The sequence below is a fragment of the Python bivittatus genome, unplaced genomic scaffold (genome assembly GCF_059951505.1).
Source record: "Python bivittatus isolate LINGU-HERP-01145 unplaced genomic scaffold, Pbiv_v1 ctg000700_np1212, whole genome shotgun sequence".
Classification (NCBI taxonomy): domain Eukaryota; kingdom Metazoa; phylum Chordata; class Lepidosauria; order Squamata; family Pythonidae; genus Python; species Python bivittatus.
The window spans coordinates 56,268,960-56,296,663 of NW_028277098.1; the positions used below are offsets into that span (position 1 = coordinate 56,268,960).

The 27,704-nt window shown below is 39.7% G+C and overlaps 1 protein-coding gene and 1 long non-coding RNA gene across 6 annotated transcripts in view; one reads left to right on the top strand and one right to left on the bottom strand.

Annotated features, from left to right (window-relative positions):
* The window catches only part of LOC112542783 (uncharacterized), a 53,205-nt gene that overhangs the window by 22,714 nt on the left and 2,787 nt on the right, over positions 1–27,704 (top strand). The gene's annotated exons all lie outside the window — the stretch shown is intronic.
* BAK1 (BCL2 antagonist/killer 1) overlaps positions 9,818–27,704 on the bottom strand; it is a 99,171-nt gene continuing 81,284 nt past the window's right edge. For all 5 annotated transcript variants that reach the window (XM_088153462.1, XM_088153458.1, XM_088153459.1 and 2 more), the window contains 4 exons: positions 26,038–26,173; positions 25,814–25,957; positions 22,899–23,079; positions 9,818–21,898 (listed from right to left, as the gene is read on the bottom strand). In XM_088153462.1, the coding sequence (XP_088009588.1) occupies positions 21,794–21,898; positions 22,899–23,079; positions 25,814–25,957; positions 26,038–26,173 (566 nt within the window). In that variant the 3' untranslated portion in view covers positions 9,818–21,793. The remainder of the gene's footprint in view (positions 21,899–22,898; positions 23,080–25,813; positions 25,958–26,037; positions 26,174–27,704) is intronic.

The window sequence follows — 27,704 nt, forward strand, 5'->3', positions numbered from 1 at the left end:
CACTCTTAATTTGTTTCATCAGTCTGTGATAATTATCATTCCTAACTGTTACACACCTTGCTGTTAAATATATCCCCAAATATTTAATTTTCTTTGTAATTTGCATACCTAATTCCTCTATCAATTCTTTTTTCTGCTTTTCTGTATGGTTTTTCACAATTAACTTAGTTTTTTCTTTATTAATTTTCAACCCTGCAACCTTACCGTATTCTTCTATTCTTTCCAACAATCTTTTCCCTGATTTCCTAGGTTCCTCCAAGATGAAAACCAAATCATCTGCAAATGCCTGTAATTTATATTCTTCCTTTTTAATTTTCAGACCTTTTATTTCTTTATCTTGTCTTATCTTTCTATTCAGGACCTCCAATGTTAAAACAAATAGCAATGGTGATAACGGACACCCCTGTCTCGTACCTTTTTGAATATCAATCTTATCTGTCATTTCTCCATTCAATATTATCCTCGCAGTTTGTTTATGATAAATCATATCGATCATTTTAACAAATCTGCCCCCAAATTCATAACTTTCAATTGTGATAGCATAAAATGCCAATTCACATTATTGAAAGCTTTCTGTGCATCTAAAAAGATTAATGCCATCTGTTTCTCAGAGTGAGTTTCATAATATTCCAGAGTATTCAAAATTATTTGCAAGTTGTCTCTAATCTTTCTCTTAGGCAAAAAACCATTTTGATCCGTCTGGATAAATTCCTTTAGGAATCTCTTAAGCCTCTCTGCTATTATAGAGGCAAATATTTTATAATCCACATTTAGTAATGAAACAGGTCTATAGTTCTTTATTTGACATAGATCGGATTCTTCTTTTGGTATAAGAGTGACGAAGGCTTCCAACCACGACTCTGGAACCTTCGCGGTATCTATCAACTCGTTAAAGTCTTCCAGCTAGGAATAGCTAATACATCTTGTAAGGTTTTATATAGTTCCGCTGGTAATCCATCTGGTCCTGGAGCCTTGCCATTTTTTGTCTCTTTATTGCCTCCACCAACTCCATCACTGTTATTTTCTCCTCCACCATTTTTTTCGTCAACTCTGGTACTTTAGGTAACTTAGCATTTTCTAAATACATTTTGATTTCATCTTTGGAGGTTATTTCTTGTTGATATAACTGTTCATAATATTTCTGTACTATCTTTTTCTTTTCCTCATTAGAATGCTGCAGGATCCCTTTGTCATCCCTCAATTGATGTATCAGTTTCTCCTCTTTCTCTTTTTTTAATCTGTATGCCAGCCATCTTCCTGGTTTGTTTGCATTCTCAAAAAAATTCTGTTTTACTCCTTTGATCTTCTGTGCTAACTCCTCCTTTTCCAACAAAGTTAATTCATGTTTTTTTTAAACCATTCGTTTTTTAACCTCTTTTTTGTATGGGTTCCTTTGCAGATCTCTCTCCAATATTTTATATTCCTCCTCTATCTTTTCTTTAACATATCCTCTTCTCTTGTTTCTTTTTATTGTATATGTTATTGTCAGGGCTCTTGTATATGCTTTAAATGTATCCCACTTTTGAGTTGATGTTTCTTCATTTTTATTTTCTTTAAAGAAAAAACCCAATTCCTTCTCCATCAATTGCACAAATTCTTTTTCTTTTAAAATAGCCTGATTCATTGTCCATCTTGACCTCTTTTTCTGTCCCTTCCAAATAACACTTATCGGATTGTGATCTGCCCAGGTACTCGGCTCAATATGAACTTTTTGTAAGCTATTTATAAGATCAACTGAAACCCACAACATATTTATTCTAGACCAGGAGAGATGTCTCCTGGAGTAAAATGTATACTCTCTTTTTTCTGGGTTTATTTCTCGCCAAGCATCATGAATACCCAGTTCATCCACCATATTGAAAAATGTCTTTGGAAGTATTCTCTTTTCTTTTTTAGTTGCTGCCCCAGTTTGATAATCCATTTTACCATCTACGATTGCATTAAAGTCACCTAGTAAGCATATATTTTGATATTCTAAGTCTAATATTTTCACATGTAAGTCTCTATAGAAAGCCTCTTGTCCAATATTAGGAGCATAAATAGCCACTAGCAGTATTTGAATCCCATGCATCATCAACTCTACCATTAATATCCGTCCATCTTCATCATTATATATATGTCTAGATTTTATTGTGTCCTTAACATATAGAACAACTCCTCTTTTGTTCTGGTGAGGCAATGTGGTATATATTTTCCCAAGTCTCGAATGTTCCAAAATTTTACTGTGCTGTTTTTTAATATGTACTTCTTGCAGGCAAATTATGTCAAATTTTAATTTTTGTAATTTATCAAATATCCTTTTTCTTTTCACCACCGAATTTAGTCCATTGATGTTAAATGATATCCATTTTATTTATTCCACCATTGCTAATTGTATTTAGGATTAGTTGCTCTAGTTACTCTTGTCTCCCTATGTTCCTGGAGTTTATTGTGTAGATCTCACCACCTGCTCTTTCTCTTTACCTTCTTGTATTTCTGTGGTCTCTGTTTGATGTATCTCTCTATCTCCTATTTGCCGTTCCTGTGAAATACTCTGTTCCTTCCCTCTTATTCCCCCTTCCTCTAGTGGTTTCACATATTCATAAAAAAATTCCTCTGCCTTTTCTATTGTATCCAGTCTGTGTCTATTTTGAGCCCATATAACCAAAACTCCCTCCGGGGTTAACCATCTAAAGTTAATTTCATGTTTTATCAACTGTTTGGTTAAAAATTGGTAGTCCATTCTCCTGTCCCTCACCCTTCTTGGAATTTGTCTCAAAATTTTTACTTCCTTTTCCTTATACTTTAACTTTCCATCTCTTACTACCTGCAAAATTTCATTTCTTATTGTTTTTTTTGTGAACCTGACATGTACCTCTCTCGGGAATCTATGTCTCATAGCATATCTGGTATATACTCTAATCATTACTCCCAACTTCATGTCTATTTCCACTGAATAAAATGGGTTCCTCTCTGAAACTTGCTTTTCTCCCTCCGAAGCTAACACGCTACTTTCTGAACTCCTTGCCTTTCCCTCACTGAACTGAACAATGAGCTTAATTCTCATAGATTTATTAATGCTTCTTATTTGACTGATTTAGTGGTTAGTTTTGAATGCTATTTAACCATTAAAATAATATTTAAACATGATTTGAGCTATATTCCCCCCAAATTGTAAACTGTTTATTACCAGAGTGCCTTTATATCATTAGTCTCAAATATTTTTAATACATTGTCTGATTATTAATGATGGTTTCATGTGCTGAACTTCTGGAATGCATAAGCCTGTTTAGTAACTTATAGTATAAAGATGCCAACAGAATGGGCATTGTATTTAGCTTTAATATCCTAATTTAATATCCTGCTGGTTGATTCAAGACTTCTTATCTCAAAATGCACTTTAAGCAAAGAATCTAAGCCAGACAGGCACTAAAACCATGCTATAGTTTTATTTTAACAAAAGCAGGATGTGAGGACACCTCTTAATATGCTCATTCCTGTGGCGATACCCAGGGCTGGCTTTAGGCTAAGGCTGGGTAGGTGCCACCCCTCCTTTCAAATCATTCTAAAAATGCAGATCTTCACATCAGTGGGAGGTGGTGCCATCAGTCAATGTGGCCCAGGGATGCCATATATCCATGAGCCAGCACTGACAATACCCCAAAAGATGTCCCTTGACTTAGGTTCTCCCAAGACTGTAAAACAGCCTTGTAGCCTGTCATTTTTAAATCTATATCCAAAACAGCCTGATTCTCAGTTGTATCCTCTTCTATCTCCTCTTTTAAACCCATTTTTATAGTAGCAGAGAATCTTAAGACATAATTCTGAGTATATTGTTGCCAAATATCCTTGAATTCTTCCATAGTTAAAATACTTTTCTCTACTCTGTATTAGTGGGTCTTCTCCTTTAATTATAATCTTTAGTTCTTTCTGGTTGCCTCTAATAACCAGCCTTCAAGGTCTCCTCTTATCATGTTTTTCTCTAATCCATAACATTTTCCTATGGAAAGATTTTTTACACTTAGGTTCAAAATCTTCATATATTTTTAATAGGATTTTAAACAAACCACAGAAAGGATTCTTATAATTAGTTTTAAAAACTTATTTCCAGTCAATCTTGGTCCATTCATAACTTTCCAAAATCAATGTTCTAATCACTCTTTTGCTGCTATTTCGGAATAAAACGTTTTTTCCTTTAATTTCTTAAACTTACATGAAACTTCTTTCACTGAGGATTGAAGGAGAATCACCCAGTGTAATGAAACTTGTTCTTCTGAAGTTTCTTTGTATCTAAAAAGCAATTTACAAGCCATTTCCAAAACTAATTAAGAGAGGAAGTGGGTGAACCTAGTGTCCCTTTGAAGGCTCTGAACTGCCACTTGGGCAAAGCTGATTCTCCTGGCACCCAGAGCTCTAAATTCCACTGGAGCTGTTTTATGGTCTCATCGCAGGGAGCATCTGTATGGAGCAATCCCAGGTACTCCCCTTTATCTGGAGAGGAATTTTGAGGCGCCAATCCATTTGTCAGCTCCTCATTCTGTTGTGGTCGTTGGTTCCACTGAAAGCAAAGTCATCTTCAGTCTGCCATTGCTTCCCTGGAAGTCCCCTGGGTGCTGGCATTTTGGAAAGCCTGGCTGCTGGCTGTTAAAGTGAGGTGGTCTAGTGGAGAAGGTATAGTATAGAAGTATAGAGTAGTAGAAAAGCAGAAATAAAGTGGTTGGGGTGTAAGAAACTAAAGAGTTGATTAAGAACATAAGAAAAAAAAATAATGAAAAAAAATATAAAGACCTACGGAACTGCTATACCGTGGAAAGATGAACATAAAAGGTATAGACTGACTAAAGTTTTCAGAGTAGAAAGTAATTAAAAGTAAAAAAGAAATAGATTTTAAAAGTAAGAATAAGCTCTAGAGAAGGTACAATAAATGAGAGATCATACATTGGCCTGTGTTCTGTCTGGGTATGTACCGTCCCTAAACCTACAACAGTAAGAGCTGGGGTCTTTGGCAGAGTAATTGGTAAGGCAGAAGATACAAAAAGTTGAGAACCACTGGTTTAGAGAACATTTGGTCTCAATTTAAACTAATGGAATGGAGACATAGTGTATTAAACAAGACAATTCAGCTTCTAATAAGCAATCAGTTGCTTCTTTTTCAGGTCAGTGCATGGATGTAGCTAGTGCTGCTAACAAATTAAGCTCCTTCTGAAGTCCTGTTTCAAAATATGGGGTCAATAATATGTGTTTCACTTCTCTGGCTTCAGTTTAAGGATAATATCCCAATAAGAGACATGTACATGTGAAAGTGCTGCTTTCCAAGTCAATTGTTTTTCTTTCTTTCCTTTTGCCCATTGCAGCATTTCTACTACAGAAGAAACCAACTGCTTTTTAAATTCACTTCTACTTTATCTCTTTAGCAACATTAGCTGCTACAGTCAAACTCCAAGCCAATAATCTGTAGCACAACAGGCTGTCCTTACAAAGTTACACACAATTATACATAACTCATCCCCATAAATAAAACAAGTATCTTTATTCAAGGTTATAATTAGGCAATGTTTCACAGGCTCTTTTCTGATAAGGAAGGCAAAATCCATATTTCACAAATCAATAAACATACAAAGAGAAACAATCCTTGTTCCAAACCACAGCATCCTTCGCTGAGAGTCAGCATGCTATCTGCTTGGACAATATCATCATTTAAATATCCTAAATGATTTATATTATTCTGTAAAGCCCCACATTACCAAGCTGTAAAATGGTGTTTATTTGTGCTTGGCATTAGTGTGCCAGAGAACTTCACATTTATGTCCAACTCACTAAGCTCTATACTTCAGCCATCTAAAGATGGCACAGAACTCCTTTTCCTTGCCTCAAATGCAGCGTTAGCTGTTTAACCCTCTACATATTTTTAAAGATATTATTCTCCTCACATTTTTGTATTTTACCATTTAATAAGTATCTAGAATGAGCCACCTGCTAATTAGTCCAAAGGGTGGTCAGAACTGTGAACCTCAGACATACCAATCTTAACTGGGGGAACGAGGCGGGGAGGGAACAAGTAGTGAGTCTGCTAATGCCACATCCTTCTCCTGACCACCAGCTATTCAGATGTGAAGCCCGTCAATACATCTCCAAAAAACTGATATGTCTCGTAGCATCGCTAATCCTGGTGGAGAATTAACTTAAAATATATTTGGGGAAGGCTACTTTACAGTACTGCATGTTTTGTGTCCAGTATGCCTAACTATCACCAATGAAATGTATTTAGCAAATTGCAATGAACATACTTAATTTTTTGTTCTTCTTTATTCTTGGTCATATGGACAAGGGAGCAAGGATTGGAGGGTGAGGAGAGCAGAGAGCCATGCTATGGGTGAAAGACTCCCAGTTCTTATTCTGAAGTCTAGAAAATACTGGTGCACTTCAACAACAACAACAACAAAGCTAGTTTTTTTTTCCTCCGAAGAGTTTGCACATTCCACAGCACAATGAAAGCCTAGCAGATGCCTAGCCAAAGACTTATGCTGCAGGGAGCAATATTTGCTACAAATTAAAAGGGAATCTTACTAGCTTTGGTTTAGGAACTCCAAATATTGGAGTCCACGCTTAATATAGGAAAACCTGAGCTCTTTGGATGCTTAGTGAAACTACTGCTCAACTGCTGAAGCCATCCAAGTTCTTCCACACCAAATACGAAGCATTGCTGCAGAAAAGCAAATCAGGACTTTGCTGTTTTTGTTCAGTGGGATCAGTGCCCTCTTTAAGCCCAACTTCCAAAATAAGCTTTATTCTAGTTAAAGATAACTTAAAGCAGTGTTTCTCAACCTTGGCAACTTAAGGATGTGTGGACTTCAACTCCCAGAATCCCCCAGCCAACATGACTGACTTAGAGCAATGATGTTATGGCACTACTGAAGTTTTATCTGTAGTTATTTCAAAGAGACAGAATGGAAAGCAGCAGAAGAAATTTAAGGATTCAGTTGCATTAGTACTTCGATGCTCATTTCTTAATATCACTAGGATTTGTTTTATATCCCAGAACTCTTTACTCTTATCCTTGAACGATCATTGAATAATTTAGCAAACATTCTAAGCATTCCAAGGAACCTACAATAGACAGATAGTATCCATCATTCTGAGATTTACAGTACCTAACTCTATCTTCCTAAATATAGATAACTGGAGATGGTATCCTCATCAGCTGAAGATGTTACTAGTACTACAGAATCTATCTGTGGGGCAGTAAAACAGTGGCAATTTCTCTGTCTGATCCTATATATGTCTTGTTAAGTGTAAGTCCCACTGCATCCAATTAGTCTTGTTTTCTAGAAAATTTGCCTTAGATGAAGAAAAAGAAATACCCGGACCATTTCATCCCATGCTTGCTTACAGTATAGTCCAAGCAAATGGCAACAATTTATTGGGTGAACACCATGATAATTTCTTCAGTCTTTCACACCAGGTGGAATCTGCTTTCTGAGTAAAGAACCAGCCAAGGAAGCCACCAAAATGGGGCAAGATTGTAACATCAAAAGTTTGAGTCCACATATTCAGCCAGATGATGCAAATGGCTTTTAAAACTGAAAATCCATTTTAATTACATGGGTAATTAAACACACTGCTGTTTTTTTCCCTTTCTTTGATGGTTCTCAGAATAAAGTTGATGATAAAGCCATTGCTTCTTTTTAAAAGGAAGAGTATATCACTGAAGGGAGAGTTTTTTCTCTCTAGCACAGGAAGAACTCTTAGGTCCTGTCCTGTAGCTAGAAGAGGTAGAATTAACTTTTTCCTGTTGGCTTCATCTTTGGTGACTGAGAATGGGGCTATGCACCCAACTAGTTTGCCAATCATAATGTCATTGGGCCCTTCATCAGACGCTTTACTGAAATCAAGGTATTTAATGCTTTGCAACATGTCCCACAATCTAATATGGAAGTCACCTAATAAAATAAAATAAAATTAGTCTGACAATCATATCTTTTGACTAATCTGTACTGACGTCTAATAACCACAGCCTTGCTTTCAAGACGTTTACCACCTCACCACGTTGTGATCTGATCTAGAATCTTCCCAAGTAAAAATGTTACACTGACTGGATCCATGAAGCAAGCTGCTACCAGCCACTGGACTGCTTGCAAGATATATACATATACAGGTTTAAGAGAGCCTTCAAACTTGATTCCATCTTCCTTGCAAAGGCGGAGTATCCCCTTTCTTTTTGAAGCAGATTTTCAAACCGAGACATTGTAGCATGATGGTCCTCGATGGTTCATGTGAGAACCATAAAGAAACCCACACCCAGATGCCTGGTCCTGATGTTTGTTGCTTGGGGAGCTGAGTCTAGGAAGGTGGCATGGGACTGGAAACAGAGCAGCTAAGCTGGCCCTTGCAGTTACTAGAGCTGTACACATTTCAAAAAGAATTTGGAAAAAGTGCTCCAGACTCTTAGGGCCATCTGTTGGTTGGCCTCTAGGATCACCTGTTACTTATTTCTTTTGACAATGGCTAAGTAACTGTATATGATTTTCTTTAATGCTCTGCTCTTAATCCTTCTATGTTTATAGCAGTATCAACGCTTAATATGCATTTGAAGCAGGCCTGTGCTGTAACAAACCTAGATGCATAAGCATCTGCGCAATTGGGTTTGCAGTTTAATTACTGATGTTCTTTCCACATAGCCCCCATTAACCACATGCACTTGGGAACACCTCTCCACCAAAGTTAGGACAAGCTATTTGAATACACAATAACAACATTACAGATGTAGGTTAAATGCAAATAAAAGCTAGATATGCATTTCCATTAGGGATTTGCCAGCAATGCAGGGAGCATTAAAACTTCTTCCCTTTGCCTATGGATAGTTATTTCATTTTTTATGGCCTGAAACAGAGCTGATGTGTCCAGATGGAATTTAACACTATTGCGATTGCATAGAATTAGTGTAATGTTTTATGATGCTCAAACAGCACTGAATAAAATTATTTGGTGCAAGTCATTTGTTTTAAGGAGCAGATGCTCGGCTCATGGGATTACCCAGAATTCTCTGGAAGTGCTATTAACTAGCTGCATTCAGCTGTCTCTTCAAATAGCGAAACCTATGAATTAATTCAAGAATTGGAGTTGTGATACTGTTTGTCTGACGCAAGAGAGTTTTAGAGCAAACACTGTTCTGCAACAATTTATTTACTTATTAGGTTTGTCTGCTGCCATATAACTCACAACTCCCAATGGCTGGCAACAACAAAACAAGAAAATACAGATATCAATACAACGAAATAATTAAAATGTCCAGAGTAAAAAAATATAATATAAAACAGAGCAATGAACAAGAAACAGACACAGATGGCAACATCCCATTAATCCTCAATGCCCTCCAGAAGAGCTCAGTGTTAGCTAACTACCACAGAAAGGGCTCATCTAGTTTCTGGAGGAGGCTGTTCCAAATTATAGGGGTATTACCAAGGCACAGCCCCTCTCACTTCACCAACATGGGGCACCACCAACAGTTTTTCTTGGAAAGAATCTCAGAGGAGTTGATTCTGGTTGGAGAAGGAGGTACTGCGTGTACTAAGGCATCAAGCTTTACAGGTAATAACCACCACTTTGAATTGTACAGGAAATCCATTGGCAGTCAATGTGGTGGCCGTAATACAGGTATAATCTACTTCCACCAATGAATGTCAATCAACGCGAGAGCTGCTGCATTCTGAACCACTTGCACCTTCTGGGTCAGTGTTTCTCAACCTTGGCCACTTTAAGCTGTGTGGACTTCAACTCCCAGAATTCCCCAGCCAGCATGCTGGCTGGGGAATTCTGGGAGTTGAAGTCCACACAGCTTAAAGTGGCCAAGGTTGAGAAACACTGTTCTGGGTGATCTTCAAAGGCAGCCCCACGGAGAGCACCTTGTGATTCTAAGCTTCAGGGATAAAAGATAGCCTATGAACGGGTCTGTGGAGAGGTAGAAGCAGGATGGTTTGCAAGGATAGAAATGTATGGAGAGGTGACAGTGAATGGGGTTGGTATACACTCAATTGAATTTGCTTTACTTTTACTCTTATCTCCTGCCTTTAACTTCTTTTGCTCAAAACTTCTTACTACATTTCTGCATTTTGCATAATGTTGCAAGGGGCATAGATAGCATGATGGAGATGTATGTACATACATATGTTAGTGGGGAGCCTAGCCAATCAGTAACAAGGTGTTCCCATGGTGCAGACTGAGGCACCTTTTGGCTTCTCTGACACCGTCTGATCACTAACAGGAAGGAAAAGGAAGTCCCCTTCCTCTTTGGCCCCTCTGCAAACGGATTCTGCTAGGAAATGGCTTCACCAATCAGCACTGCCACATTATCAGCATTTGCCCTGGGGTTTTCATGAAATACAGTGATTTCTGCAAATATTTTATTTTTGCACATGCTACCTTCAGCACTTTTAAGGCCCTAAATAGCTTGGAATATGGCTCTCTTTTTATTTTTAATCTCCAGGAGTCTAATTAAGATTGAAGCCACAAATAATGGGTGGGGAAAGGTTTGGTCTCCTGCACGTCCTATGCCTCTTTTCCATTGTGTGTGTGTGTGTGTGAAAATACAATAGAGATGGAATAGCCCCATTTTGTAGGGGATGCTCTAGAGCAGTGTTTCTCAAGCTCAGCAACTTTAAGATGTGTGGACTTCAACTTCCAGAATCCCTCAGCCAGCACGAAGGCCATACATCTTAAAGTTGCTGAACTTGAGAAACACTCTAGACTCTCATCTCTGTGCCAAAAGCTAAAAAGGAGGCCCTATCCTGAATAGGCTGGTACATATTAAAATATACAGTGGTACCTCAGTTCACGAACTTAATTCGTTCCGCGACTCTTCCACGAATCAAATTTTCCCATAAGGTTCAATGTAAATACGGTTAATCCGTTCTGACCCCTCCGAATTTGGTCGCCAACCGATTCTGGTTGCGACCCGAATCAAATTTTCCCATAAGGTTCAATGTAATTACGATTAATCCGTTCTGAACCATATGTATTTTTTTTTTTAAACCACAAAAATATGACACAAAGTACAGCATGAAGAGAGAGAACTCTAACCTTGCTCGATGCGACTTCTGGCGTGGAGGACAGGAAGGCGGGTGGGGAGGCGGTTATTGCTTGGAGGGAGAGTCCCCCTCCCTACAGGAAGCCATGACCATGTGTCACAGCAGGGAAAATGGCCGCGGATCCTGTTCGTCACCTGATCCAGCGTTCGCAAACGGAAGCAAAATTTTGCGAACGGTGCTGTTCGTGACCCAAATTGGTTGTGAACAGAAGCGTTCGTGACCCGAGGTACCACTGTACTGTAAATAAAAGTGATAAACATTTTGAATGAATCCTGAGCCTGCGTGGGTGCTGGAGTGGGAGATTCGTTGAATTTGTGACAGCTCAGGATTTGATGGAAATGAAATGCTGACTGCAGGCCACAGGCCACAGGCCAGCTCCTTCTAGCTGCCTCTTGGTGCATTTAATTTGGGTTTAGGATTCCTCCTAAAGAGTGACAAATGCCACTACAGGGTGTGCAGGGTTAGAGTTTGAGGGCCTTTCCGACTTCTGGTTCTCTTCTCTGTGCCGACTCTCCTTTCTGCCTGCTCTCGTCCCGTCTCTTTCACCCAGGACAGACGATTATGCTGCTTATGAAGAGGAAAATCAGTAGCAAAGATGGTTCTGGATTGAAATGCTCCTCTTCCAGTGTTGGCTTCATTGACAAGACCGTGTGCGCAAACTTTTCATTTATCGTATCATCCCCTTGACGATAAATAAAGCTGAGGGGCAATGTTCACATTAGGAGGCTGGGGTGGGGGTAGACAGCTGCACTTTTTATGAAGGCTGTTTGTCTTTCATTACAATTTAACCTTTCTCTGAACAAAGGGGGGACGAGCCTGTGGCAGCAGGTGCAGCTGTGAGCGTTCCTTCCGTGTCTCTTTCTATGGGCCGCTGCCCAGTCTGCCAACAGGCGGGGCATTAAGAATAGACAATGATCTCATAATTTTAAGCACCCGCTCCTCATTCAGCAACGTGGCCTGCAGTTGACAGAGCTTGCCAAGATGGCTAGGAGGATGCTTTTATTTTTCTGAGATTCTGCCCAAATCTTCAAGGACTAAGTAGGAACTAAGGTTGCTAGAAGAGCTACATTGAGGTTGGTAGATTGCAAGGCAGAACCGAAGGGCTTCTTGGTAAGAGATGAGTGATGGGAATGTTACTCAGCAGCAGGAACATTTCAGAGCACGGACATCCTTCGGGGCTGGAAAGGTAACAATAGTCTTGTTCGCCACTGCTCCATCAGCAGAAAGGACAGACAATGATCTCATAATTTTAAGCACCTGCTCCTTGTTCAGCAACGTGGCCTGCAGTTGATGGAGCTTGCCAAGATGGCTAGGAGGATGCTTTTATTGCCCTCTTTCATTTATTCTTTAGTTATTTGGGCAATTTTCACTCAACTTTAGTGGTTTTCCCATTATGTCAAGACTATACATTTTTATGGGAGGCTTAAACTTGGGGGCAATTCTTTTGCCCCATTAGCAAAGGACTGCTGCCCTCTTTCTTTATAATTGGGATGCCCAACATGGTGTCTGTGGCTGCAGTCAGCTTCTGTCCCATCTGACTCCCGCCACCCAAAAAAAGCACTTATAATTTACAATTGGAGGTCAACCAAGCATCAATTCCCAGCTTCAGCATTACTTTTAAGAAACCTCTGAATTCCACATGGGTCTGTGGCAGGTTTCTCAACCTTGGCAACTTTAAGACGTGTGGACTTCAACTTCTAGAATTCCCCAGCCAGCATGACTGAAGTTCACACGTCTTAAAGTTGTCAAGGTTGAGAAATCCTGGTCTATAGGCATTTTATTATAAATTCTGGAAGGTGGTAGGCAGTGGGGTTCTAAGGGGCTTAAAACAAGCACTTGATACAGCTGATTTGATCCAGTTGATCTGTTGAATTAAAGCACTCGTTTCAAGCCCCTTAGAGCCCTACTGCTTACCACCTTTGAAGCACAGGACCAGTCAGTTAAAAGAAGCTTCTGAGCAAATGACCTTTTCCACCAGAGTCAAATGGCTCAACCTGAGGCCTCAAGGTGGAATCACCTGATTTCTGGACTGAAGGAGCTGCTTCAAATTGGATTGTTATGGCCATACACACTGAAGCGTCTCCTTGAGGTGGAGCAGTGCAGCTTTTCACGGCCTCAGCAGTTAGGCAGGAAGCAAAGTATTAGGAGTGCACAAAATTATCTGAAACTCAAACTTTCTGTGGCCAGCCATTTCTAGCAGTATGAGCTCTGAAGAAAACACGTTTTGAGATCTCAGGTTTGTTTTTTAAATTATTCTAGACATAACTTCTTTAAAAATCATTCTCTTGGCTAATTCTTTGGTGAACTTATGGGCAGAAAGTGTTCATTTCTTAACACCCACCCTATAGCACCACCACCCCAATGGTGAAGAGACTTTTATAGAACGGAACAAGACACTTGTTTTGAGTTTCCATTGCTCTATATAATAGAATGCAGAGGTTTTGAGTTTCATTTCTTGGAACACAATCCATGCAAAATGTTCAGAAAGAATATTCCAAGCGAGTTGGTTTTATTCCAAACTGAGAATACAACTTTTTTTCCTATTGTGATACCCTTAAAACATATTTGCTTTCTGGAAATTGGTGTTTTGTAATTGGTCATGCCTGGTATAGCAGCCATTTTGTGAGAGTATTCAATATGTTCTCAAAATTCCAAATCTTCTTCCTGATCCAAAATATTTGGAGTCTTCTGCTTTACAGAATGCATAAAGTTTCCTTTACTGGCTGAAAACAGGACAGGTATACTTTACATATTTGGAAAAATATTTCCAAATGTTAACATTGGTGAAGAAAGGATTTAAAACAACAACACCACATTACATTGAACAGAAGCCCAAAACTCCCTGGGAAGAAGAAATGAAAGTCCTAAGATCCAAAGGGTGGCTATCTCTAGTTAATGGTTGGAATGTCACTGAGACGAAGTGTGTATATGCATGTTCACACTTCAAAATCCCCATGAGCTCTTTGAACAGCTGCAGACACAGAGCCAAATAACTTCCATGGGAATTACTATAATAAGCCAACAGTCAAAACCAGGTGACTTTTTAATTTTCAGATATTTAATACTCTCTTCCTTCTTTTTGTTGTTTTTATGTGTTTAAACAGATTGCAAACCAAGACAATAATAAAATATATTAACAAATGTACCTTGATTTAGTTTTACTGCAACAGAGTTGGGCAATGGGTGGAGTTGTGGGAACTCCAGTTTCCATTACTCCCAGTCAGTTTGGCCAATAGTGATGGAAATTGGAGGCAAACATTCATTTGGAGGGCCAAACATTGTCTTCCCCATTCTACGGAAAATTGGGTACAACATAACTCACTTTCTTAGCAATGGATCCCGTACATAATAGATTAATGATACAACAGTCTTACAGTAATATAATAAAGATACACACTTGCTTGAAACCAAGCTGGTATTTTTGATGGTATGCAATGAATGGTCACCATAGGTTGACAATGACCACCTCCATTTTTTTTCAAGATCCTACAATAGTGCACTTCTGTACATATCTGATAAATTAGCCCACTGGAATTCAACAGGCCTTAATCATGGGTGAGAGTGGACAGCAGAGCTGCGCAATTTGCACCCCCCCCACCTCCGCTTTGGATAATGCTTCCAGAGCCTTTCCAAAACTCATCTTGAATTGTAATTTTCAATCTGAAAGCAAACATACAAATATTTGCTATATTTAATTAGGTTTAATCATAGCTGTGCAAACATTTTTGCTTTGAACCATCCTAAGCATGCAAGCATATGAAACATCCCGCCCTGAGCACCAAAAGGAGCACCCTGAGCTTCAGCCAGCTACTGTTGGTGCTCACAAGAGGCCTTTTTGTACATGGGCTGCAGTTTGTACTCGAATGTGAAATAATACAGAAAACAGTTTAAAGGAATCTCTAATTTTAAACTAAATGAAATTTAAATGCAGTACAGCTTTGTGTCCTTGCCTTCCTGCTTTTTGAAAAGCGGGCCACTGGCGTGCCATTTAAAGGCCAAGAATGGCTCTCAGCTCCAAACGGGATGCACCCCCCACTAGATCAGATTGCAACCTAAGTCTTCCTGTCTATTTTCCATGTCGAACAGTACCATTATGGCTATGCAAGTTAACTGGCTTTTTCCTTCATTAACTTCTTATCATTTCCAATTCCCTTTAATTGTCTGTGCTCATCAGACTGCCAACATGGGAAATACAATCTTAACCTTTGAAAAGAGAAAAGCAGGAAGAAAAAATTGCATATTCAAGCTGCTACCCTTCATCCAATCCTGGACATAGCATAATCAATACCTTTTATGGCATACACCAGTGTGATGACTAAGTCACAGGTGCCTTTCAAAGCACTTATATTTTCAATGATTTTCTTAAAACAAAAAACAAGAGAACCTTTAAATATGACTTACATTTGGAGTTCTATGCTCAAAGAGTGTAGAAGCATATGAATAAACACATATTTTATTTTAATGTGTGTATATAATATATATATTACAGAAACTGCTATATACCATTTACTTTGCACCAACAGTGTGCTAGGCACTTCACAATTTAAGGATTTTTTTTAAAAAAGTACATAAACAATTCAGCTTTCTGGTAAAAACTCAATACATTTCCTCATGGATATGGCATACAATGAAATGCTTGTACATTTATGGTATGCGGTAAGACACATTCTCTGTATCTCCAGAAACAATAGCATCCCCATGGAGGGTCACTTCCTTTTTTCTATGATGGAGGTAGAATGGAACCCACCTGTGGTTCTTTTTTGCTTGAGACATGATTGATCTGATTACCTTCTTTACCCAACACCAACAGAAAAGTCCTTGCTATATTGAGATCAGATGAAATATCTCTGCTAGATGCTATCCTGTATTTAACTGTATTGATAATTCCAAACCTCAACCCAGTGCAAGTTGAAACGATAGTTGTGATCTCGACTATCAACAAGATCTCAACAAGATCCTTCAAGATCTGAATTTATTCCAAAGCTTGCCTATCTATAGTTGGGCTTGATGGTACCTACCTAAGTGATCTGAAGACTGCAGCTCTTTTCCAGGGTGAGTGGAAAGTTCTTGCTTTACCTGGTGATTCAGATTTCTAAATAAAGTAATGGAAAAAGGGGATTCTGGCTGATTGGCACATAGGCTAGTACCTCTTAAACAGTGTTTCCCAGCCAGCATGGGAATTCTGGAAGTTGAAGTCCACACATCTTACAAGTTGACAAAGTTGGGAAACACTGCTCTATTGTGTTTGCTTAATTCCCTTTAAATTCCTGAGGAAAGGGGGTTCTAAAACTGGGTATGACGCATGGAAACAATGAGCAGCCTTTTAAATATGGCACAAAGCAAAGTCATTCATTATTATATTCCCTTCAAGTATGTAACTTAAAAAACAAAACAAAACAAAACTATAACCAACTAAAAAAAACCCAACATATTTCTCCATTGACTACAGTGTTTTCATTTAGTAAACCACTGCTTTCATCTTTCATGAATGTAAATTCAAAGTTGCAACAAATGTCATCAGGAGTGTTTAAAATGCTTCAGTGAGGCACATCTTCCCATGGCTCAGATGGAGAATTTAAATCAAATGGTGTTATCCAGTTCTCAGAAACCATTTATGTCATGTTCTTCATGTGTTGAAGCAAATACCTTAGATCAACAGGGTGGCAAAGATATAGTAGTATCAGGCTCTGTGTTACATGTTTATGGGTTAAAATGTTGTGCCCAGACTACTCAAATTTTAAACCAAAAATGGAAAATTCTGCAATCCATAATATTTATTTCAAAGCAGATAAGTCAGTCTGTTAGTCATGGAGGGGCACAAGAAACTATGGAGTTCAACAGGTTCCCTAGTAAATATTGGAAATGTTATATTGCTACCTCTCTGGCTCAATTTCAACAGGATTACCCAGAGTTTTCAAAATATTTTCACAATCAAAAGAGCTAAATACATCCTTTTAAAGAAAACTGAGGCTTTCAGAGAGCTGAACTCTACTGTACCACAGCTTAAATAGATATCATACCTACATCTTCTAAGACGTCAGTAGCAGACATTTCTAAGGCTGCATAATGTATCTGCTGGAGCAATTCCAGTTCCAGTTGTAAAACCTTTATACAACCACTAGGGACTTGTTCTTACCTGACTGGAATTCTCACATTGCTAGAAATGTTAAATTTTGTGTCCTTAGGAATTCTTCCTTTACTGATATGCATACTTGACAGAATTGGGAAACTGTAAGAATGAACTGCTATTGACATATCCTTCAAGTTCAAGTTATCAGGCAGTCTGGCTCCTGTGACTTTCACAAAAATGCTTCTATAAAACAGTGAGGTAATCCTACCACCATTTCTGCAGCTGCTGTTAAGAGTTCTCTATTCAGTCTTCCCTGAAAACAAGGACAGCCCTTGATGTAGCCCTCACTAACTTGGTATCCTTCAGTTGCTGAGTTACAAGTCCCATAATACCCTGCTAGCACATCTTCTTGAGTAAGATGAGTAGAGATTTGTGGGGAGAGGGGTTTAGTCCAATGCATCTGGAGGGAATTGGGAGAGAGGTCTACCTTGACAGATACAAGGCAAAATGGAAGGTGTTACATATTTATTATCAGACATTCCTGTAGTAATTTTTTCTTTCTCCCCTAAACAATGCTGTAGTAATTGGCAAGATGGTTTTGGTCTTTAAACTAGGCTGAGAATCCTGCCATGTCTTCAAATCCTATCAGGGAACCTCAGTATAATTAGCAACAGCAGGCAACTTTCTCTCAGACAACTTTCTACCACTGCTATGGTTTTTCCTAGCAGGACAGGCAGAGTGGGATGTGGTGTAAGGCAACCCTTCAGTTCAGATCGGGTAGCAGAGCTAATACGCCTGGCTAGGGCTCCTTGTGTGCCTTGAAATTTGCAGCAGGATTCTTGGCAGGGTCCTGGGATTTCATGGCAGTTGTACCTACAATGAACTGTTAAAAAGCCACACGCTGTTTTGTCTTGGGGGACACCTGACCAAGGAATGTCCCAAGCATCCGCTGCCAGTAAAGGCAGAGGAGAAGAAAGTGCCATGCTTTATAGCAAGATGCAGTGGAGCCATCCCAGCGTATTCATTAATCTTCTGGCATCTTACCCATGAGGACAATGGAAATGAGAGCCATGTTTTCCTCAATTTGCAGGGGAGGAGAAAAGGTGGACACAGGAACATCTAATGCAGCAAGGCAAATGATGTTCTTTTATGCCTATCTGTAGCTAGGCATTTATTCTATGTAATTATTTGCTTGCACAAATCAACTGGAGTTACTCAAGCTTCTGGAAAATGTCCTTGGAAGTCATGCCCAGGTCTGCTTCCTAAATCACACTGGGCATCCTCTATTTATTTGTTATTTATGTATCTGCGGGCTCACTTTCACAACCATCTAAAGCATGTTAGCCCAAGACTTTTTGTCACCTGAGGCAGAGGAGCGAATTGTGTGTTGCTTTTCCTGCTTCCAAAGTCAAGGATTATCATACCAAAGCTAGCCAAATTGTTCTGACTCTCCAGGCAGAAAAGTCTCACAATTTCCACTCTCCTCCTCTGACAGTAAAAACAACTATCAGCTCTCTGTCCTTATGAGGCACCTAAAATAGCAGCCTCAATGCTGCCTATAGACAAAGTTAGCCCCAGGCAACAGAATTGTGTGGGAATGATTGTGCCTTCACATAAACATGTCAAAGACAGCAGAATAATGGCAGGAATGAGAGAGGGAAAATGTTGCTGCTTGGTATAAATAAGGAGCAGAACCTAGATCTGAACAAAGCAACCCTAGAACCAATAATGGGGAAAAAGCACAGCATACCACAGCATCTGTGCAAGCATCTATAAGGCATTAAGGATAACCTGCACCTGGCTGAAAGATGGTCCTATTGCAGTCGTCCTCCTGCTATTTTCTGACCACAGTTTATACTCTTCTGAGTTTCAGTGATGGGGGCCCTGGTTTCCTTTGGACCCAAACCTGAGAGTTCAGAGGTAGATTCACCCACTAAGTGGCACTTGGGAGACGCTGTAGGGCAAACTCATGACAGAACCTCAAAAGATATTCTTGAGGGAAAATACCGAATTCATTCCCAGCATCAAGGAAGCAAAATTAGCTGCAAGAGATACCTTCAAGCACTTGGCAGAGCAGCTGCCCTAATGTTAAAGAAAGGTGATTTTTTTCAGTGCTCAGGCTTTTCCAAGTAGTCTCTGCTATGGTCTGCTATATATCAGCAGCTGCTTTTGTACAGATTTTGGGGACTACAGAACAATCTACTGCATTGTGCTGGTGAAAAACAGAGTAAGCTTCAGATCAACTAGTGACACTTACTGTGCATTCTATTTGCTTTGGTTGGAACTATGATCATCACACAGGTCCTACTTACAAGAAGCATCTGCCTGAACCCCCTAACTATAAGTCATCCTGTCTTAAGTTACTATGCTGAGCCATTCACACATGAAAGGCTTTAGAAAAAGTTCATTTGCAAGAGCTTCTGTAAATGGCTTTATTCTAAGGTTTAGAATTGTTTTGTTTCAGAACTTAAAGCACCACCAGCATGCTCCAGCACAAAAAAAGGGACCTCCTTCAAAGTAAGTTGTTATAAGATAAACAGAGCAGAGTGTCATGTTTAGGAATAAGGGAGAAATTTGTTCAATTGGTATAGGAACTTATCAAGTTCACCACTGTGAATCTGTATACTGAAATCTGCACTTTTCATAGTTTTGAGATACAATTTGCAATTCAAAAATATTCATACAAAAAAGCATATATTAAGGAGATGTGCACACAAAAATGTGTATATTAGGGTAAAATATGCATAAAGACAGTTTTTAAGGAAAACTCAAGAAGAAAAGTGCATTAAAATGAGTGTATTAGATTACTTTTCTACCACAAGAGGTTCAAACATTGGCCAAATCCTCAAACACTGATTCATGTAAAAAGAAATAGATGTATTTACATATCCCTTGTCATGACAATTCTTTTAAGACTATGATCAGGTTCAGACTGATATTAACTTCAAACTGAAAACTTAATATTTTTCAGTATTAAAATTGAAGATTAAAAAAAATTCTGACATGTGCATTCAGAAGATCTTAGAAGTGTCTTTTTAAAAAGAATTTCAGAAATGTAAAAAAATATTCATACTACATTCAAGTCATCTGCTTAAGAGTTTTTGGTAACAGAATGACAGGAAAAACTACTCATCAAGTTTCACTATTGAGTTATGGCTTTATAAAGCATGGAAAGAGAACAGAGTTGTATCTGAAATCTTAGTTTTTCCTGACATCCATAGTAGTTTTATCTTAGATATCAAAATGAGACTCAGCAGCAGAAAAAAGCTATATAAAGTAAACATTTGCAAGAGTGTTTGAGGGAAAGTAATAGAATTAGCTTTGCTTTTTTAAAAAAAACAACCAAAACAAAAAAAACCCCAAGTTTAAAAAACAAACAATTACTCTGAACAGAAGATTTCAGCTTTGCACATTTGCCTGCTTCTGTTGCAAAGAATTCTGCATTTCCACTGAGATGGTTGGTGAAGCAGGCAAGGAAGAACTTCAGTTAAGCATGATCCAAACAGTTAAGCACTTGTAAATTCCCTGATTTCAGATAGATTAGGCACATATTCTCCTTCCCACTGAAATCAATAAAAGATGCAGCCTGATTATATGCGAAGCAAGCCTCACTAATTTCACAGGAGGTGGCCTTAAAATGTGCTCAACTTGGCTGGATTGTACCCATTTTCCCTTGGGAAAAGCAGAGGTTCCAACTCCTGTGACAGCATTTTGTCCATCCTTCGGGTAAGACACATTTAACGATTGTCAAAAAGATAAACAAGTATAATGAAACCTGAAGAAATGTGCTCCATTTGTCACCCACTCCCAAACACACATCCCCCTTTAAGGTAAACCACAATCATGCCCAATCAAGAGGGAAACAGAGCATCACCCTTTGAAAAGTAGCAAGGCCTCATTTCTTAACCTTTACAAGCAGCTGACTCTCTTCACCACAGAAGACTCATTGCAACATTGTTTCAAAGCAAGCAAGAGGAGCTACTCTGCCCATTGTTACAACTATCTTAGGACAGCAATTATCAAGTGAATGAAAAAGTGCCTATAGTCTAACAAAATATTGTGGCTATCACTTTTCCCTTCTCCCCTGGAATATTTAGATATATATATATATATATTCATATCTAGAGGATCTAATCTTGCATATGATCCTCAGATAAATCCAGAGAGCTCTACAATCACTCAATTATTTCAGCCCTAGTCCAGCTCATAGAAGCAGAAGAACTACTCAGAACAGGTCTGCACAGGTCAAGGGACAGTCCCATGTGGTTTTGCTCTTCCTATGGTGATGAGATTCAGCTGGTTGAGAATTCAATTAGTCCTGAGAATGTTCTCGAAGAGGATGTGTTCTTCTTAAAAAGACCTTGCAGAGGAAAGTGCATCCATCTTCTCACCTACCACACCATGAGTACCTGCCTGGACATTTCTCACGAAGAGCTGCTGGTCAAACGTCTCTTGATGGAATAAATTCTGCCCCACGCTTGGTTCCACTCTTCTTTTTAATACTAAGCTATAGGCTTTTTTGCTTTGGGATCACCATGATGAGGATAAACAAACAGATGCCCTGGTGGAACAGAAGCTGGTAACATGCATCGCTTTCCCTTTGGTTGTTTCTTGGATCTTCCTTTCTTATGCAACAAGCCAGCAGCATTTTCCTTTCCTGTCACTGATTGAAGAAACGCCGCAGAACGAATTGGCCCAGCAAGATAACGGCTGCTACTATCACCACATATTTCCAATAAATATTGCTCAAGTCCAGTGCTGCCACCTAGAGACAGAAGAGTACTGTTATAGAGCTAATTCTGTATTAGCCTTCTCCAATGTGGTGCTCTCCAGAGGTGTTGGATTACAACACCCAGCACTGCCAGCGGCATGCTTATTGGGAATGGTGGGAGTTGTAGTCCCAAAGAGAGGATGCATCAAGTTGTGGAAGGCTGTTTTAAGAAGACCTTGTCTTGGAATATCCTTTCAAAAGAATAATTCTGGGAAGGGGCACTAGTATCTGAAGAATTAAAAAGTGTACACTGGGTCTTAGAAAAAAGACAACCATCCCCTGAGCATCTTTCTTCACAATTATTCATCATGGTCCATGCATTATTTTGCTGTTTGTGCATTCACTGAACATGTTCTGCAAATGCATGTGCAAATATTTGGGCCATTGGCGTAAATCCACAGAATTATATACACGCATCTATGACATGTTTTTCTGATTTCTAAATGGAGAAAGGTGGAAGCTACAAAATGGTGTCTCAGTGAACTCTCCAGACTATTTCTCTGACTCAAGGTCATAAAGGGAGCCCCTAAAAACTCCATGGTTCAGTGGCAAAGTGCATGCTTTAGAAGCAGAAAATGTTAGCCTCAGTCTCTAGCATCTCCAGATAGATTTAGGGATGCCCTTCCTCCAAACTATTTGGAGCATTTTTGAATTGAGTGGCATATAAATTGCAGCAAATCAATCCATCAATCAATCCTGGACAACCTCCATCAAACAATGCAAAGCTATAAAGGACAATGATTTGACCCAGTTGAAAAGGCTGCTTCATACACTCCAATGGTCTCTGGTTCAAATTCATATTAAGAGCAGCTGGAGGGAGCAAGTAGGTGGTGATGTGAACAACCCTGCTGGAAGCCCTAGAACGTTGCTGCCCATCCGACTAGGCTCTAGTTGCCTAGATGGAGAAGTAGTCTGACTTTATACCAAGTAGAGGCTTATATAATATATATTTTTCAAAGAATACTCAGGTAAGATGGTTCTTCGGTTCACTTACCCATCCTCCTTGCTGAGCAATCCATCGGGCAATCCGGTTGTGTAGCACAAATTCAGCCATGTAATGTGCAATTCTTCTCAGGAAGCCAGTCACCCCATGCTGGTATACATGGATTGCCATCCTGTAGCCAAAGCCCAGCAGGGCTATCACACGACCCCAATTGATGCCACTTTCAAACAAACTGGGGAAGAGAAGGTCAGTTGCAATTAGAGATGGTTGGCTCTTTGCTGCTCCCCTGCTGGGATACTAGTGATTTGCATTCTGTGGTAACAAAACCTATGAACACCCAGGCATTTAACAGTATTTAATTCAGGAAAAGCACTATACAGATGCTTTGACCACTCCAACTAATATCTTGTTCATGCTAATGATTCAGTGGGAAAGAGGAACTGCAGCATGACCCTGGGAAAACACTTGTGCAGTTTAAGGAATTACTGACAAGTGTTCTGTGTGCACCCATGCACTCTCTAAAGTACCTTTCTCCCTCTGAACCTGAAGGGCTTCCCAGACTGATGATGATGATAATTACTGTAGATTTTTATCCCAATCACTGTAGATTTTTATCCCAATCACTGTAGATTTTTATCCCATCTTTTTTAGATATAACTCAAGGCAGTGAACATACTTAATACACTTGCCTCCTATTTCCTATTGCTTGCTCTTACAGTAAATCTAGGAGAAAGGCACATGTTTCAATCTCCAGTAACATCTGCCAAGAAAAGTGGTTTTGAAAGAGGAAGTTAAACACAAAAACCTCTTCTATTTCCAGCTGGACAACCTGCCACCCACAATCCCTTCATTTGCCAACCCCAAAGCAACCAGAGAATCCCAATAACCAAATTTGGCAGCAAAACCCTGAATATAAGCAGTGCAATTTCCTACCAATTTCTAGTGGGGAAAAGAAATAAGACAAGTTAATTCTTCGGAAAGGTTCAGCATCCCAGAAGAGGAGGAGGGGAAAAAACCTACAACATGAAGGAAAAATATGGGACCCATCCATTTGTGTTGTGTCATTAAATCCTTGCTTTGCCCTTCTGGTCACTGGTTGCTGAAAGTAACAGCAAAGTGTGGCTGCCACCCCATTTGATATTTTGCCTGCCCACACACTTAAATCTGCAGGATCAGCTCTGCTTTGGCTAACCCAGTATGGGGGAGAAGGAGCTGTCCACAAAGGCTTATTCAGCCAGCATGACATTGGGTAACATCCTTTTTTAAATCTGTGTCTGCGTGTGGTTCTAGTGTTTCATTTTTAACTTGGTGCATGGCTGCTTGGAAATCATCTTTAGCTATCTGATGGGATAAAAATGATTCTAATAGCTGAATTTTAAAAATCAGCTTTATAACACATTAGAATTTCAGTGCAGCTGGAAACTTAGCAGGCATAGCATGGAGAGTGTTCCCATACATAAATGAAAAGGAGGGAAGAGAAAGCATGGTAGGTTAGTTTACCTGGTTGCAGCACATTTGCCACCTCAAGGCAGCAAAGTGGTGGAACTTGGTTTCCCAAGGAGGGGAGAGCAAGAAAAGAGGACAGAAGAGAGAGTTAAATGACCTTTACATGGAACAGGGAAACGATGTCTGAATGTAAAGATGCATGTATATACATTATCATTGTTTTCCCTCTGTTGGTGATATTTACCCTTTGTCATTTCCTTTGTTCAATAAAAAAGCAAGGGGAAAGAAAAGAAACAAAGGGGAAAAATTGTGACTAAATCTTTCCTAGTCAGTGGAACACCATAAACCACTTGGAGCTCCATACAGCCTCTCACCTAGGTAACATTGTGATTATAATCTCCAGGTTTGCAACAGTTGTTGCCTTCATGATAGTTTGATGGTTTGTTTAAGAACATGAGAGGAAGAGGAATTTCTCCTGAATCAGACCAAAGGCCATTTTAGTCTAGCATCCTCTTTTCATGCTGACTGAGGTAACACACCTGGCAAGCTCATAAGCACGTCAGTGGTCCACTCCTGCTGCTGTACACCAGTGACTAGCCCTGAATCAAATGGTGGCCACTATTGTGAGACTGAACTCCCACCCCCTTTTTCCATGCATTGCACTCTTGCTTGGTCCCCACCCTGCATGGATGCTCTAGATGGAGGAATATCCTGGGTCTGATTCTGGGGATGAACTGGCCTCATGTAGCTTCAGTGAGGTTGGGAAACAGCCTCTGAAGTCAAAGTGCCTTGGCCAAAGTTGATCCTTCCTCTCCTCCTTCGCAGGGGAAGATCTGACATATCCTTTGCTCTGTGGGAACCTTTTCCAGAGGCCACAGAATTGCACACTCTATGTAGCTAATATGGAAAATGGGAATACAAATAAATCTGATTTTATAAGATGCCCCAGAACTGGCCTTATATTCAGAAGGTTTTTAAAAATTATTTTAACTGAAGAACTAATTGCCTTTACACTTAAGCTTAACACAGAAATAAATCCAAGATGCTGCTAGATGATTCCTGTATCAAGAGAAGTGCTCTGAGTGACCAAGAATATCCTCTGATTCTCCTGAAGGCTCAAGAACAATTTACAGAGAACATGTATTACCAAAAGTGACAGCAGCATATGATTAAAATAGGGCCTGGATTCTGGAAACAAGGCAGTAATTAGCATTAGATATTTTTTGCAAAATGTTTGGTGTATCTGATTATGAGAACAGCTTAGGCCAGATGGAAAGCAAAAAACTGAAATCAGAGCTTAGGTTTGTGATGTCAAATTTATCAATTTGCAAGGATAGATCATCTAGTAAATGTTAGAGATTCAAATGTTTAACTTGGTCTGCCTCCATCTTTGTTATTTGTTTGATATGTCTACCATTAGGAACCCTTGTCTTTACAAGGACTCCCAGAGGTTAACATCAACCACAACCTTAAAAAAACCTAAGCATAAAACTCCAGTGGGTGGCCCTGCCCTGACTTACCTGGAGGCTATTCTGGTGAAGTATTCATACGCATTGTCCTTGGAAGGCTGCAAGGACTTCAGCATCTCAGAGAACTCCTTGTCATACCGTGCATTGATGTCATCACCAATGGTAGCTAAGCGTCGACCCACCTGGCTGTTGACACTGCACAATGAACAAATGTACTGGTTAAATGGGAACATGGAGACAGACTAAGTACACATTTAAGAGCCTGTGGTAGGTACCTGTCTGGCTCCTGCTGAATTGCAGCAATTTCTGGGTCAACTGGCACATCCCCCTCAGTCTGCTCCTGCTCCTGCTGGTATCGATGGAAAGCATAGCTCTGGAATACCTCCTCAGTCTGTCGAGCTACCAAGTCCTCTGCAGAAGAGATAACAGGATTTTTCAGCTATCGGCAGCTTCATTTCAAACAGAGGTGGGTCACCGTAGTTGCAGCCCCAAGAGCCTCTCCCCTCACATCAGGCTGCTGAATGTCAGGAGCAAAAACACTAACATTCTGCCAGCACATGTTTTGGTCCCCCCTCCCAACAAAACACAGAGAATATGTCTCTTAAGCCTTTAAAGGAATTAACACATCTATTTCTCTTCCAACCTTACCCACATCCACTTTTCCCAAGCAGTTCAACCCACAGATATGGTTCTCTCTCTTTACCCACTTAGTCAAATCAGAATTTGAATCTCATTTTCCTGGTCAAAGCATTTCCAATTAATTCTCTCCAGATGTGTTCAGCAACATTTTCTATTATCCCTTGGATATTGATAGAAAAAAGAAGGCTTCTTCTTAACAATATTGGCAGAGTTTGGCCCACAACTCATCTTTAAATAATCCAAATTCTAGGCTTTAGCTAATCTGCATTTTGAATCAGTTTGTCTCTTTATGTTATTAATCTCCCAGTGGGGATTTTAACTCAATGGGGGAGGGGGGGAAGCTTTTCCATTGCTTATCTGGTGCCAGCCTTACTTACCTAGTTCAGTTCTTTAATCTTAGCAAGCAAATAAACAGAACAGGTAAGATATGGCATTCTGAACTACTGTCTCTACATACAAAGGAGAGGGAAAACTACTGTTTCTAAACAGCAAAGTAATTATATTCAGCTACTGCATTAAAGAGGGCAAAGAAACTTCTTAAAGCTAGCTGTGGCTTATGGATTTAGAGAAATGAATATCTGACAGCTAGAGTAGTAGTACCCAGCCATGGAGAATCTGAGAGCTCAATCTCTCACTTCAACCACCAACTGGACCCACCAGAAAGGAACAGAATAGCAGCAAAACAAGGCCTCCATTCCTGGCCCTTGTAGACAGTCCAGAAGGATAAAATGACAAATGGTACTGAAGACCACTGAGAGAGAACCACGAGGGGTACACTCCTATCCCAGTCCCACCCCAGGTTATCCACAAGAGCAATCAAAGTAATCCCAGTGCCATATCCTGGCCTGAACCCCCAATTAAAAGGATCCAAGTTACTGACTACAAGGGTCTCTGCAATTGTAGGCTCATCACCCCTTTCCCCAGAAAGGGAAGACAAGAGACAGTGCAATCCAAACAGCTGGGTTGAATGATGATTTCTTGAAGAGGGAGGAGGCACCATTATCTCCTTCAAGGTTATTCTTATATCCAACCTCTTCTCACCTCTGTGCTTCCACCAGTCAGGTTGGGCAGGGATTCAATCCACAGGTGGAAAAGTGATGCTGAAGAGAACTCTGCCCATTTTCTTGAGACTGACAGTCTTAAACCATTCCTCAATAACCTTTCAATGTACAGGTAGTCCTCACTTAACAACCAAAATAGGGACCGGAAAATTGGTCATTAAGAGAGTCATGTGACTGGACCCGATTTTATGACCATTTTTACAAGTCATTAACCGAATTACATGGTTGTTAAGCAAATCACA